Here is a 17066-nt window from a genome sequence, read left to right as displayed (position 1 = left end):
ATTAAATTGAATATTAAATTAAAATACATTTAATCTTCCAAGAATCCTATGGAATAGGATAGGTTGGTAGATAAGTCCTGTTTGAGCACAGACAGTTTCAGATTGTTTCTTTCTTCTGGCCACAGTTTATGTCTAGCAAATAATTCTTATAATTTCCTTTTTTTTTACTTTGAAGAGTGTAGTCCTTCCTGTTATGTTCTGGGCTGAGGAATAATATGATTTTTAAAGAACTATTAGTTATATGAAAGAATGCCAAAATATCCCATAATGAAAAGCTATTGTTTCAGAGGGTTTTCTGATAATACTTCTCTCAATATTTAGTCAAACTAGAAAAGACTGGAACATGTAATTTATTAGTAAGATTACTAAATTTGGGCTGCAGAAGCCTGACAAACTACTAGCTGGCAGTAAAGATGTACAGTCATTGTGAACCTTTGCTACCATCTGGTGATTATTCATTGTTTTGCAGCCCATATTTAATAGCTGTTGCTAAGCTTGTAAGCCGCCCTGAGTCTTCGGAGAAGGGCGGGATATAAATGCAATTAAAATAAAAAAATAAATAAAAAAAAATAATAAATGGACTGTACATACTTTGATAGAGTATACTTAGTATTCTAGATATACTAAGTAAATTTAGATATACTTAGAGAATACTTAGAAGAGAAGCTTCAGAACATGTGGAAGAATGAGTGTGGCACATCTTTAAAGCAGCAGAATCATTTCTCAATTGTCTTTTTAATGCAACCCTATCTTTATCATGGCTTCTTCTAGGGCAGACATGTCAAACTCGTGACGTCACGTGACATTGCGCAACGTATCGGGACAGTTTTGCCATTGCCGGGAATGGGGTGGGCATGGCTTCCAGATGATGCATCCGGCCTGTGGGCCAGCAGTTTGACTCCCCTGTTCTAGGAGCTGTGTGTGGCTATGGCCGTGCCTCTTTTGAGTCATTTGGAGACATGAACCACCGAATATTATGTTATCTACATTATTCTAGGGCATTATCACTTCCCTCTTTATTAGACGTTATATGGAACAATATTTGTGTTTGTTTCTGAAAGAAATTACTCTTTCCAGAATTAACTTCCAGTTTCTAATTTAATATAGCTAATATTTATTTAATTGATCTTTCAGATCAATTTATTTAATTGATTTTTCAGCCCAAAAATGCTGCTGAAGAAAACTAGCATTTAGATAAAGATAAAATGTGAGTGGCAACAAAAAGAGCAAAAGGAAGTTATGCTAGCTTAAATGTTTCATTCCTGAGACGGTCAGATTGGGTTATTGGAAACATGTCTTAGGTGTACCCAAACTGGAATATTGAAAACCCTTCTTCTATTTCTATTTGAAATCTACTTCTGTTCCAGAATGCAATTTCAATATTGTAGGTTTCAGGCCAGATCATATGTTATTCTACAAGGGCTGCAATTGCTACCTGTTTCTTCCTGGGTATAAATCAAAGTATTTGTTCAAGATTCCTCAGGAGCCCCCTCTCGTATCAGTCAGTCTTGATGAAGAGATCTTTCTGGATGTGTTTATATGTGTTGAGGTAAGAGAAGAGGCCTTCTCAGTGGCTGAAACTAAACTTGTTACTTCATACCTGGGAGTGATATTCTTCTATGCAGTATTTCAGACACAGGCAAAGATATCCTTTTATAATAAGCAAACAATTTCTCCCCTGGTAACTTCAATGTTAGTAGAAGCCATCTTATTCCTCTGCTAGATTTACAATTCTTATTAAATACTTTTCTAAGTGTGCTTGTTTTGACTTTCAAATATTTTAAATTTGGTGGTGGTTTAACTGCTGTAAGTTATCCTAAGTAATTTGTATAGATTGAAAACATAAACAACAACAAGAAGAACAAAACGTGGATCCTGCCAGGAAGAAGAAAATATAAAAAATAGTGTTTTTATAAACACATTGACAGCGGAAGAGAGCTCTTGAATTTAATATATTTGTCCGCTGTTGGAAAGGCAATGGGGAAAGAGCAAATTTGCCTTATGGGTAAGAAGTTCCAAATGTTAGGAGTAGCTACTGAGAAGGCCCTGGATTTTCACCAAGACTGTCTCCAACAGTGATAAGTTTGAGATTAATGCTTCTTCCAAAGCTCCTGTATGGGACAATTCAGTTTCTTCAGATACACTACCTATACAGTTATGATTTTCATAACTAGTCCCTAAATATCTGCCTGGAAACAGAACTATTAAATACTACATGGTCATTATAATGGATCCTGTTCAGATATTCAATTGCGAATTTCTACATTGGATGAAGTTTTCAACCACTTTTCCAAGTTAACTTCAACTCAATGATCATATACAGGAAGTCCTTGACTTACGACCACAGTCAAACCCAAAGTTTCTGTTGCCTGGGCAAGACAGTTGTTGACTGAGTTTAGCCCCATTTTACGATCTTTCTTGTCACAGTTGTTAAGTGAATCACTGCAGTTGTTAACTCACTGATACGGTTGTTAAGTGAATCGGGCTTCCCCACTCACTTGGCTTGTCAGAAGTAATCACATTACCCCATGACACTGCAACGTCATAAATACATGCCAGTCAGCAAGTGTCCAAGTTTTAATCTTGTGGCCATTGTGTGGAAGCTACAACTGTCATAGGTGTGAAAAATGGTCATAAGTCATTTTTTCCAGTGATGCTGTGACTTTGAATGGTCGTTACATGAGGATTACCTGAGGTCAGAAACCACTTGCATATGCTACCTTCACCCACTGACATCATTGACATATTTCCTGGTTCTCTTTCTAACATGCACATTAAAGGGGACAGATTTAAACTAGCTATGGGCCATCCCTATTAACAATTTTCCCTCTACAGCCAATACATACTCACTCACTGGCATCATGCATTGCTTCTTGTCCTGCCTTCTGGTGCTTTTACGTATGAAGTGTGCTTCTCTGTTGGATGCATTTTCAGAAGCAATGTTTAGTTCACATTGTGCAAAACTGAATAGGACTTAATGAATACGTTGCATTTATCAGTGCTAATCGCAACAGTTCTTACCAGAGTCAGGTTGTATGAATATATAAATGATATAGGTAAGAGGATGGCTTTCTTCTGAGGCATGTTGGGGATATTTTGTTTGCTTTGCATTATTATTTTTTCTTCCTAAAAGGGTAAACACTATTTAGTATTTAGTAGAAACATGTACCGTATTTATGCATTTATTTAATGTATTTATATGCTGCCTCAATACGAAAACTACTCTGGGCAGCTCCCATTAAAAATACAATGTAAAAATGACCTCATATAAAAATAAAAATGCAACACAACAAATATAAAAAAATAGATGGCCACAATAGTTCAGATCAGAAAAAGGCTTAAAACAGAAGCTCGCTCTTTAGAAATATATGGAAAACTGGCAAAAAGTGAGCCAGCCAATTTGCTCCAAAGAGGGAAATCTACCACATTGACACTGCAATCAATCAATCAATCAATCAATCAATCAATCAATCAATCAATCTGTCAGTCAGTTAATCAATCAATCAGTCAGTCAGTCAGTCAATCAATCAATCAATCAATCAGTCAGTCAGTCAATAAAGCAATAAAGCAATCCCCCCTTGCCTCACACTCTGAACCTCCCCAAAGTGTGGGAGTACATCTAATCATCCTCTAGATCTGGGTTGGGCCAATTGGCTATCCTGAAGAGATCCAAGTGCCAAGCTATGGATTAAAGCAGTTGCCCAAATTAGACCAGAAAACCATTGGCAACTAAAGTAAGTTCCATAAAAAATGGAATTTTGTGCTGTCAAATTTGGGTAAGTATTTCCTCACATCTACAACAGAAAGTCCCATAAATAGAAAAAGAAATATTTTTTCTTACACCATAGTTTGTAAGTTTTCTTTAGAGAATTTCTTACTTGCTAGTTAATTAAAAAAAAAGGATTAATTCTCATGCTTGCTCAGAGAGGTAGAGAGTTGGCTGCTAGAAGTAAAGCATTTCATGTGGAAGGGAAATTGTATATTTTTTTACCTTTTCTTTTTCTTAATATCGAAACATTGAACTTCAACCAATACGACTGCAGAATCCTCTTTTGGTTTTGCCCAAGGATTCAGTCCCTCAGATTTAATCTTTAAAGGTTGCATAGTGAGAGTGGGGTAGTTGCCAATTAAAAGCAGACAAGGTTATTTTTTCTATTTTTCTTGCCTCATTTCTTCTAATCACTAACTCCAACAAAGAGCAGTTGAATCCATTCAGGGGTCTGAATTGATCTGAATATTAGATCAAGACCATAAGAAATCCAGTCAAAATCTTCACATCCTAGGATTGTCACTCTGCTGCAAAAATCAGATCTGTAAAACTAAGGATGTCATTTCACCAACTCTGTACATTTTAGAAGACCAGACAATGGTTTTCAGTTGGCTTTGAATGGTGATAAGTGTAGTTAAGAGCACAATTTATGCATATAGTGGGAGAAAAGAGTGGTTTCCATAGAGAACACTATAGCAAAATCCAATAAGAGGCAAGCACATTTTGTAGCAATCTCTGAGGACTGAATTATTACATGTCAGCAAAGGGTACATTCTGAGGTTCTTTTATTTATTTAATTGAGCAGAACTGTACATCCCTTTAGCACAATCCATTTTATTTGAAGCTTGTTACAGTTATCTATTTTACATTTTGGAGTTCTTCTCACCTCAAATCAGCTATCTTTCAAAGCCCACAGTTCTTTATCTCGATCAATAGAATAAAGTATGAAAATATATGACAATGAACGTAAGATGTTAATGTATTAACAGAATGTATTAACTATTTCATACAACATTTTGCAGTGGAAAAGGTATTTAAGAAGCCCTTTACCAATGCTTACAAAGATCAAATATTGAAACAAAATCATGTTAATCACAGACTCTGGAAAGCTAGTACCATTGATTATATATTTTACAATGCTACAATTTATATCTCAGTTGCACAAAATCTACACAGGTTTTATAGACACCACAAAGTTTTGAAAAAAGAAAAAGTCACAGTACATCATTTCTGTCAGAAAGTATATACATACTGAAAGTATATACATATTGATGTGGCTAATTTCTCCAAATATGTTGCACTGAAAGTACAGTGTATTATAGGATTTACTATTAAACTGAAACAGGTCTGAGTGCTTTGCTTCATTACATTTTGCTTTTCACTTTGAGTGGTCTGTGATGAAATAAGAAGTCCCTGATGAACCACAACTTCTGACATCATTGGAATTGTTGAACCAATAAATTACAGTTACAAGATTCATAACAATTAAGCAAACTGAAACTATAATGGGCGATCTTAGTTTCTTCTGAATACCCCAGATAGAAACACAAAGACTCTCTGGTTTATTCAAGGCTTGTTGCAAAAAAGAGGAGTTAAGGGCAGAAGGTATTTACAAAAAAACAATGAATATTTCAGCTTAATAAATCAAGATATGATCCTCTGAATGTGACATATCATTCAATTCATATTAATAATGATCTAACATATGTTCTGAGGGGAAAAAACCCCAAGCTTTTTATTCTTGAAATATTCCTGTTCAGTTTCTTATTGACTGAATGTAATTACCTGAAGCTTAACCATAAACTAGTTCAATTGATTTTAGATGCACCTATTTTTGAGAATTTAATTATATAAAATATTTAGACACTACATTAAATAGAAAATGTGTCTGTAAAGTCATTAAGTCTAAAAAATTCCAGTATGTTTCCACCAATGCATAGCTCCTGAGTGGCAATACAGTTGCTAAGCTGAAACAGTGCAGGGGTAGGCAACCTTAGTTCTTTTATGACTCCTGGACTTCAACTCCCAGAATTCCTGAACCAGCTATGCTGGCTCAGGAATTCTGGGAGTTGAAGTCCACAAGTCATAAAAGAGCCAAGGTTGCCTATCCCTGGTTTAGATGCTGACATTTCATTGAAATCTGGATTGACAAAGCCATTCTAGAGTGCAATCTAAATGGTCCTATACTGTGTTTAGAAAAGGAACTGGGGCCACTTTGAAAAATCCATCCCTTTCAGTTAACAAAATAAAACTGAGTCTCTCAGTTTCTACTGAGGTGCCTTAACCACTACACCAAACTAGCTCTCATTAAGTTATTTAGAGGCTATATTGATAACTAGGTCAATGAAAGATCTCAAAGTTCATGCCACAAAAGGGGTTCAGAGACCACATTTGCATTCTACACGGCTAACTCATAGAAATCTTTAGGACCATCTAGTAATAGTTATGGGCTTGAAATGATAAACTAATTTTAAACAGTTAATAAAATAATAATCTTAGTAAGAAGGTATCAGAAGGTAATACTTTGATGATAAGAAATAATTTTATGTTCTCTCATGAAAACAGAATCATTTTCAAACGGCCCAAGCATCTAATCTACGGTAGCTTTCTAAAATCAGCCATTGAACTGGCTCTTTGATATGATAATGTTTGATTCACTTCAGTAAATCCTGCTGAATGCTTGCTTAAATGTCTGGAAACACCATGTTTGGCACTACATGCATCAATATACTTTTTTTCTACAATATTTTATAAAAATGTTATTGTTTGGAATTAGAGGTTTTGAATCTAAGCAGGCTTACAATAATAATAAGAAAAATCTATCTGTGCTGGACTATAGAAACATAAATAACGGAGGAATGTATTGTGAATGGTTGAGTTTGTAGGAATTGTTTCATGAAGGAGACTACATTTATAAAAGACTTTATAGTGGTTTTGCTAAAAATGAACTGCTGATTTCAGGATGTATGGATTAAAAAAGTTAGTTTATGCGGAGAAAGGAACTATGATATGTAATATGGGAAGGTGGAGGTTGATAATTGCTATGCTTGCAACTGCTGCAAGGAAAATCAGAAATGGCTTCATTATCTTTTCCCATTTTTGTTAATTTTCACTTTTTCTTTTATCTCTTATAATCTGTTCCTTTTTCTATTTATTTTATGTTTCTGTAGTTTTTAAAATCTTTGTAAGATATTCTCTTAATAACCCCACCTCTCTGCATCAGCTGGATATTCATTTTAAATTGTCTAAACCATTTGACTGGAGGTTGCCACCCAAGATACAAATAGCCAACTTGGACAAACTGCTCTTTTTTAATACGACTAAGGTGAAAAGCATCTTTGGGAAAGCGCCTATCCTTTGCCATTCCATTCATGTGGTTTCTTTGGAAATGCGGCTGTTAATGTTGCAGTTGCTTGTTATTTACTAAAAACCATGTCATAGAGGAGATTTGGGGCCAACTTGTATGACAGTCAACGGTTTGAAACCTCAAATTTGTTCTCTATTAACTGTACTTTCCGTCTTTCACTGTGCATATATTTAAGATGACATATAGGTGATTTGTGTCCTGCCACAAAGGAGCCTATAGTTATATATTCACTTTCGTGCCTTTTATTATTTCCTATCCCTTCCTTTCATGTTTCTTAAATAACAAGGTAACAGAGAATCTGCATCCTGCAGCGATGAAGAGGAGGTAGAAACAAAGTAAGCATTCTTCAGGCTTTCCTCCATCCTACTCTCTTTAAACAAAGCACATTATTATTCAAATGTTTTTTTTTTCATCCTTGGATATTAATAAGAAAATGTATCTCTGCAAAGAATTTATAATGCTCTTTCACTGAATGTCAGCAGCTTCTTTAGACAAAAGGGCTGCTGTGTTTGCTGCATTCCAACGTTCACTGATGTGGGCAGAGCAGTTATATAAACTAAGACTGCATTGCTTGGGAAGAGACTTACTTACTAACTTACTAACTTACATTGAACTCTGGGAATCCTTTCCAACTGACTTCAGGTGACGTTTCTGGTAGCTCAAGAAGCTCTTCCTGCCTTATAACTTTACAAATCCAAAATACTTGTCATGTAAAGAGAATCTTTACAAAGGTATATGGTCCTAATTTTAGTTTAACGCATGTTCCATTTGAAGAGAGATCTGTGAGCGTCATGCTATGTGGGAATGGCCTTGGGCGTCAGGTGGAAGAACGATCAGATAAGAGGCAGCTGTACCCACAAAAAGAACAGATGCACCTCAGAAGGGACCCTCCTTAGCTTCCTGGACTGTAAAAGTGAGGGGGAGACATGTACTTTCCCACATGCAAGATTCTCTTAATGTAACTTTATAATAAAGATGGAATTTGTACTCATGTGTGTTTTTCTTGTCTGAATTACTTCTCAGGATTGACAGTGAGTTTGCTCCCTCGTGATTCTGATTGCTCAGAAAATTTCTTCTTTGAATAAAAGATGCAGTATAAGGGCATCAAGATTTCACTTTCCAAATGCTTTCAAAATATACAGTGCTTGTTTGTGTTAACTATTTATATATAATAACTAGATACATTTAATAGGAGGGATACAGTGTATTTCCGGCTATTCTGACATAGTTATAGATAAATCCTTTTCTGCCACTCACAAAAGTCAAGAAAGTCTAGGATGATAATAATACTATGTTTTCCTAAAAGCATAAACATGCACATATAGTATTAACAGAAGTTTATAGCACTTACTGAATTAACTTCCAGCATTGAATTTCTCTTGGAATGGGATTCATTCCTAGGATAATCTTTCATTACCAGCATTATTATTTCAGAGAATAACACTGTTGCACAGTGGCATAGCCATTTGTTACTGATTTTGTCTCAGACATTGACAGTCCAGCATTTAAAAGCAGATGTTCTGTTCTAGCTAGACAATATTTGGAACTGTTTATAGCTTTTTAGTTTCTGTCCTTGAGGCACTGAGTTTTAGATTGTGACAATTGTAATGCATCAATGAAGGCAATGGAAACTGACAACAGTGAGCTATGAATCAATCACGCAAAACAATTATATATATCATACAAAACTATTTTTGTCTATATACAAATCCACTATACAAGGTACAGTAAACAGCAGTTATTGCTCAATACAGAGCCATCTACAGCTTGAAACAGATTTAACTTCTTACCACTAAGTGCTTGAAATGAAATTTCATGAACGATGGTGTCTCAAAATCGTGACTGACTCATTATCAATGTTCTTTCATTGATCATACATAGGTAATCTTACAGGCATGCCGTATCAGTCAGTTTTTGCCACTTAAAAACATCTCTGTACATACAACAGGGGCCATTGAACAGCCCAATCAACACTGTAATAATATACAGAATTTCAGAATTCCTCAGAAAAAGAAGCTTAGGAGAGATTTTTAACTACCAGTTGATTGTTCTCGCAGCTATTATCTTGCTCTCCTCTTTCAAGGCTGTCCAATATATAATGTGAGTCCCCTTTACAAGAGCTGGACTGTGAAGCAATTCAACATCCCATTAAAAAAGAGTTATAGCACCCAAGCTCCTAGTTCTATCTGCCAAGTAACACAATATAAATAATTACTCGTAGAAATAGTCACCTGTACCTTCAATAGTGTGCTAAATTTCATACCCTCCAATCACAGTTGAAGTATTTAGAACTGAGATGCACTAAAATGTCTTAAGGCTTCTCTATTCCCCCCAAATAAGATTTGAAACAGAAGCAAAGCAACAACAATAAAACCACAATTGAATTGCATCTTATGGACAGTAAGTATAAAACTTCATTGAGGAAATTAATGGTTGAGCACATAAAGAGATAAAACTCACTAGTGGCAGAGAAAAGATACTTTTTGCCTAAAGATATAGAATGGAACACAATACATCAACATGGCTTTTCTTACAGCAATATAAGAAACTGCCTTCCTGCTCCTCAGACTGCTGAGCGATTAGCAAACCCAACATTGTCCACACTAACTGGCATTGCTTGTTTGGGTAAAGGAATGCCTTCCAGTTTGATCAAGACATGCTACTGGCTGGACTTAGAGCTTTTTCCGTACAAATGATGTGTTCTACACTTTGCAGGCCCCCTAACACCATTACCTACACTGCATCCAACCAGAAAGACATTTAAACAGTAATTAGACCTAGAAAAAAATAATATTACAGTGATATACAACATTAAAAGATGAAACAACAGATGAAACAAATGTTTTTCTTATATCTCAGCACCTTCCTTTTGCTTTCTCTTTATTCTCATTAAGAAACACATTTCTATTGTTTATATAGGAGCATGAGATTTGCTTCTGCCATCCCCGCTCAAAAGTAAGAAAAGTCACTTCTGACGTTCAACCTCAAAATTGATGTGAATCAAGAGTTCCGTTAAATGTACTTAATACAGACGTGATCTAATCTTGCCATGCTTTTCATTCTGTTTGATGAAAAAGAGAATACTAGGCTTTTACTGGATTTCACATTGCTCTGCATTGCAATAGTCTTCTAACGCTGCCTAATGCCATGGAGTTGCCCACAGGAACAAAACAAAAAACAAAACAAAACACAAAACCCAGACATTAAACTAATACACTTTAAACCAAAGTCACTGCATAGAAAGGTATCATAGAAGTATTGCACCAAATTGCAAATATTCTAGGATGCCCCTCCAGTTTTTCAGAAACTCTGCAAACAATGTCATAGAAGGAAAACAAAATCAACAGCAGACTAACACCTTCCTCAATATACATAGGGTGAGTTTTACAACAAGTGAACAACAAAGATCCTGACTTCTGGCAAATCTTAACAACCAAAACTGAGGCATCCAGTTAGAAGATTTAACAAGAGAATGTTCCAGTCAATTCAAAGTTGTTATATTTTTTTGTAGGGATATTTTCTAGTACGCTATTTTAAATATTAGAACTTGATAGATATCATCCTTTGGCTAAGCCAATTCTTGCTCTTTGGAGATTATTCAGTTCTTGTGATTTTTCTCCCACCCTCTTTTTTAGATTTCTTGCTGCTAATCTGTTCTCCTTTCCTCTGAGCTCACCTTGCCCCGCCTTGGATAATGCTTGTCACCGCCAAAGAATCTGCCCAATGAATCAAGTAGACTTGGTTCCCTGTATCTTCGTGGTGATCCATGTCTAGCATGGTCTATGGTACTTGCAGTGGCAAGTTTGGAACCATGCCGGAAAGAGGAGCGTTTTTGTGAAGCCATCAAATCCGAATTCTCAGAAGCTGCTACTGCACTGTCTTCCTGAATGGTCTGCAGCTCATCTGATTCAGAGGGCCGATCTTTGAAGGTGTTGTCTTCTCTGCCTGGGGCATCTCGGGAAAAGAGGCGGACCAAATGGGGGCGACCAGTTGTGTCAGCTGGGTTGGCTTCCTTCCAGGCATTCTTCGGATCCGCTGTGCCCTTGGAGTCTGTCACCGCTCTGCCCTTAGTGGAGGTCCCATTGTTCTGGTTCACATCTGCCTCTCCTGCAAACAACAAGGATGAGATATGAATACAGGCCTGTGAAAAACAGAATGCTAGAACAATGCTGCTTTCTTCCCCTTGCCTTGAGCTAGCTGCTTCACACAAAAACTATAGATTATATGCAACTGCAACAGATCTGCCTTTTACTGAACCAAAGACACACATATATATTAATTCTATTAACACGTGTAAATCACAAGTTGGTGTGTATCTATTTATTCACTTGCAGTCAGCATTGTAAAGACAATGTTCCTTAAGTGATTGTTAAGGTAAATTTTTATAAGAAATGGCTAATGATTTGTAATTTAAAACTTAAGATGAATCACATTTAAACATTATCATATTTTTTTATTAAATTTCAAGTTTTTATGCTTTTACAAGATCCCACAGAGTTTCCTGCCCATTACCCAAATGCCGAATTTCCTGATGTGATTGATTTCCACCAATATTAACACAGGGTACAAACTAATACATGACATTTCTTTAAATAATGATAAGGCAAATGTTGGTCCTTCTGTTACTGTTATCCATGTTCCATTTTTTCTGACAGTCTCATGTTGTGTTTCAGTTTGTTATAAATAAGCAATGGAGCTTGACTGATGAACATTTGTGAGAACCCTCATCATTGCAGAAAGCATTTCACGTTATTAATACCTGGCCTATGGCAATAAATTATATTAACATTCTAAAAGTATAATATAACATTTCCTTATGATTTCACAATGTGTTCCTCATTTGGAACTGATAGACTGCTGCCCTACTTGCAGTCGTGACAACATCCAATCAAGATAGCAGTGGCTTTTAACAATTCTGATTGGCACTCATATTTTAAGGTGCAACACTTCGCTCAATAATAGCTGCCAAATTTAATTGCATGTAATATGGCATTACAATTAGTTTTGCTTCATCATGACAGCTCCAATTAATGCTTTGGAACCAAATGCCATGTTCATTAATAATATTTCTACCACCTTAACTTCAGCCACATTTTTGCTGACTCTAAATGTATAAAATTACAATGGATACATTGTAACTGAGCATAAATTTTGTTATACAGAGACTTTGAGGCTGAAATAAAAATCAGATATGAATACCTGCATGCAGATTCTATAAAAAAATATAATTTTATTTGTTAATGCTAACCAAATTCTATACCATAATACACATTCATTATGAGGGAAAAGAAAAAGAACAATGAAGATATTGTGTCTAATTAAATGCATTAACAAAACACCAGAGCATCTGCATGCTAATATTTTTACTACAGTTGTGCTTTTGTAAGTGAATGCATTTAATTCTGGACAACAATGGAGGACATTTGTGCCACAAAAGGAGCTTCTCTCAGTCCCAGCAAGAGCATCTTACACCGTTCTTTAGTAAAGAAAATATACACTGACCGTTTTTATTCTCCTATTCTTTGTGATGGGTGCTTAATTGGTAGGGTATAGCATAATGTGATGGCATAGTATAGCTGTAGATATATTTACTGGAAAATGTAAGGTTCTCTTTTGCAAATAAAACTACAATGGTATTCTAAAAATAGGTTTTGTACAAGAGGTGGGCAGCATAATCCAAAGGACTGTAGTTAGCCAACCAATATTGTCCTTGTCATGAACTGCTATACAGCCAAGCAACCAAAAATTGTCAGTACAGGACTAATTATGATGGGAAAAAGACTTTGGACAGTGAAGACAAGATGCTAAACACACAAAAGTACCCCTTGGCACCGTGCATATGGGTGCCTCTCTTGAGGCCTGTAGTTAGCCCCACCAACTTCTTTTTAAAGATACTTTATCATAAGAATTAATAATTAAACGGGAAGCCATTTTTCTCTAAAGCAAAGTAGGAGCCTCCAGCATAATTTCTTACGAGACATTCTAATGAAATAAGAATGGTAGGCTCAAACCAAGTTTAATGCTTTGTTTGAAAACATGCCCAGATGACCAGATAAAATATGAAGTAAGCTGGGTGGTCAAGGTATCATAGAGGATACCTGCATGGCAATACCCACAACATGATCTCAAAATTCCAAATATGCCCACCAGCTCAATAGATTTGCATTCAAACAGAGTCATACAACTTAGTTTTTCTATGGATCAGATACCTATCGAAATTGGTCAGCTCCAAATATGCAGGTAATAGAAGGTGTAGTACTGAAGTTGCTGATAAGTTAATCCACAATCCATATCAGTTCTCATGGAAAAATATATTTGAAGTATACACATAATTTAATATAGTAGCATAAGGACAGTCCTGCTACATCAGGCCATGGCCTATCTTAGCCTAACATTTTAGATGACTTACCTTGTCAGTGGTTGACCCTGCTCTTTGGAACAACCTGCCTTCAGACTTAAGAAAAATCTCCAATCCTCTGAGTTGTAGATGATCTTCAAAACATACCTATTCCTCATAGTTCTGAAGCTCCTAGGCTGCCTTAGTTAGTTAGATTGAAAATGGTTCTTGATTGTATTTCTATTGATTGGTACTATAAAATGCTATCAGATTTTTAAGAAAAGCCAGGCAGAGAACTGACAACACAAGGACTACCTACTTTATTTTGATAGCGTATATTAAGAGACTCGTGAAAGCATGCCTCAATCTGATGTTTCTTCATCTTCTTATAATAAACAAAACCAAGGTAGTTTCTTCTTTCTCAGGACTGAATTGTTATTTACTTAACAGTTCTTATCTTTCTCCTATTCAAGAACATCTCTGTAAAATGGAGAGTTATGGATAATTGTACAACTAGACAAATATATGTTATTGTCAGAGTGACAAATCAGATGCCTCTTGAGTGCTTCCCGGGGAAAAAACCCAGAGACACAGCTCTCTTCCCTTGCTGTCCCTCTACAACTGGTATAGGGAGGCACGCTCCTGATGGTTTACGTAAAACTTATAAAATGAGATTTAAATTTTCCTCCTGGATTCAAAATTAGTCTGTCCATGGGAGCAATGATTACATCCAAGATCAATCTATGAATACAGACTTTACATTTCTGATGTTAACAAGAACATGTTCCACTGATTTGCTTTCCGTGTGGGTATCCGCTGTCTCCCTTGCGTTTAGTTGTAGTGCTATTTCAAGTTTCATTACAAGCAAATACATGGCATGGAAAAAGCATTCAGGAGAAATAAATTACTATCTGTCAAGCATGGCTTCAAGATCTGGAAGAAAACTTCTGGCTCTTCACAGATTTTCACAGAGTGGGGAAAATATGAACTCCTGCTGATTCTCTGAGATGAGATAGAAAAAATAGCCCTAAGGCAAGATTCTGTAGTGTACACCTAATGTTCAGCACGTCTTTGTTTCCTAACTAGTTTTGGCTTGGATGCAGGTTATTTAGAGTATGGTGTAGGGAGGGAAGGAGCAGAAAACAAAAGACTGTGGTTATAGGTGGTGGGATTTGCTATGGCAGTAATTTGGAATGTATGAAAAGCATGTGGCAGCCATCCATATCACCCCACAGGGGCCTTAAACAAATACACACATACTCTGAATCCAAGACTTTTCAACAAGGAAGTTCTATTAAAACACCCACAGATTTCAAGTAAATGTAATCTTTTGTGTTTCTGGAACATGTAGGTTTTTTTTAAAAAAATTTAATTCTAGCATTTCATAGCAGAGTTCATAAACAGTGCAATGGTAATATGTATTTTCTGGGATCCTTTACCTGTAGGAGTTTGTCTCCTACTTTTCAGAAGAAAGCATAAAACTTTCTTCTGTAAGATATGCTCCAGGCAAGGAATGCCGCTTCATTTTGAAACTGATATTAAATAACATGAAACAGACAATCTTATGTATGGCAGAAACCCTCAGACTGGCAACTCAATTTGTGACAGTAAGCTACACAGTGTGCTGTTGATACCCATGGTTTACTCTCTTTTTTAGGCGATTAAGAGGATTACAGAATTAAGGAGTTATCTCCCAAGCCTCCCATTTTTATTCCACTGAATGTCTTAGGACTTCATGAGAACTTGAAATCTTTTTGGAAGTAAACTTACCAGGAAACTTTGAAGCATTCTCCTGACAAGAATGGGAAGACTTATACTGTATATTTTTTTTAACCAGATACTATGATTTAGATATGGAATTTATCAGTTGGAAAGTATAATGAAAAATATTTATATAAATAAAGAACAGAGTCCTGTCAATTATGTTATTTCTTTTCTAAAACTGGTTTTAGGATGGGGATGCAACTTAGTAATTTGGTATATGTTAACTGAAATTCCTATTTCAATGTAAATTTTTACCTTTTCAGATGTTAAAACCTTGGTTTTATGGGCGGTTGTTTCAAAAGTATGCTGGAGATTTGCTAAACTCTCTTTTTCCTTTGAAGAATGTAATTTCTTTTAAAAAGTTCTATTAAGCTGACGGAATATGATTATTTGCTGCTGTTAGTCTTTATAGTTGCTGTACTAATATTTTATATGTTTACTATAATGGTTTTCATTATGCATAATTAGGAATTGTTTCTAATCTTTCCTCACAAAAAAATAAAATAAGAATGATAAAAGTAGTAGTAATAGTAGTAGCAGTAGTAATAAGACCTGCAATATATAACTGCATTAAATTTTAATATGTATGGTAAGTATAAAATAAACACTGATTTTAAAAAAAATGGCACTGAAACCATTAAAGTGTATTAAAAGTGGTGCAAAGATGTAAGTTGTGGAAGGTAGTTAATACATTTCTTTAATCATTAAAAAAGTTCTAACTTTAGAAATAAATTATTGATTTTTTTTTAAAAAATGTTATTTTTTGCACATGAAAATGAGTGCAAGGCAGCCAACTGAGAATTTCAAATATGAAATGAAATATGAATTTCAAATATAAAATGAAATATCCAAGGCAAAAAAACTGAGAATTTCTGCCATTCCAGTTGGATGTATCATTACCTGGCCTCAAAAGAACCTTCAAATTTATTTTGAAAATTGACAAGAATATTGTTCTGGCAAAAATCTATATCCAAGAGATATAGGTAGTCCTCAACTTACAGCAACAATTTCTACTGCTAAGTGAAGCAGTAGTAAAGCAAGACATTACTGCATCACTTAGTGACTGCAATCCAAGAACAGGGATGGTTAAGTGATGGGAGTCCCAGGTAAGAAGTGCAGAGGCTAAGGGAGGCCCAGAGATCCCAGTGTAAGACACACATAATTTGGGGGGTATGTGCTATAATGCAACTCAAAGCCGTACCTACTGTGGAAGTCTCAGCTGCCCCAGTCCAGCAGTGTGGTACAAAGCCGCCACACCTTGGGAAGCCTCAGTTGCCTTATCTGGTCGAGCAGTGTCTCCCTATATATCCCATCCCCTGATCTATGCCCTTTTGGGCACCCTGTACAACGGCAGTCATCATCAGCAGTGCCGGGGCTGGAGCTAAAGTAGAGGCCCAGGGCCTTCAGCAGTTTCAGCCAGCTGCCATTGATAAATGCCACCTCCATCTCTCCACTGTGATCAGCCATTGCAGCACCATTGTGAAAGGCCCCAGTTGCCCGCCCCCCTAACATGAGTCCCACTTTTGCTGACAGGCATGCATGGCCTCCATGAAGCAATGGCTGACTGCACCAGACCGTCTTTCTGAGGCCTTCTCGGGCCATTCTCCAAGCCTCTTGCCTCGTTCCTTTTCCAAATTACATGCCCCGTTCTTGTGATCCTTTGGAAACCCACTGGTTCTCTCCAAGACTTGTGAGAAAGGGGTGCGCTATTTGGAGAGAAAAATGAAGACCGTGATTTGGAGAAGGTGGTCTACCAAAACACTGTGACTAAAGGGATTTTGTGATTCTCTAAATAACAAGCCCCTTTTTGGGAGTGTGGTATTTGAGAT

General features: G+C 36.2%; 1 protein-coding gene across 2 annotated transcripts in view; it reads right to left on the bottom strand.

Moving 5' to 3' along the window:
• Window positions 1–17066, bottom strand: part of MBP (myelin basic protein) — a 139550-nt gene that overhangs the window by 21342 nt on the left and 101142 nt on the right. For both annotated transcript variants that reach the window (XM_081325257.1, XM_081325258.1), the window contains exon 4: window positions 10813–11243. In XM_081325257.1, the coding sequence (XP_081181383.1) occupies window positions 10813–11243 (431 nt within the window). The remainder of the gene's footprint in view (window positions 1–10812; window positions 11244–17066) is intronic.

This window comes from Vipera berus (assembly GCF_964194415.1).
Source record: "Vipera berus genome assembly, chromosome: 3".
NCBI lineage: Eukaryota > Metazoa > Chordata > Lepidosauria > Squamata > Viperidae > Vipera > Vipera berus.
Note: the sequence above shows the minus strand (reverse complement) of the source record. Positions and strands in the feature narration are given on the sequence as shown.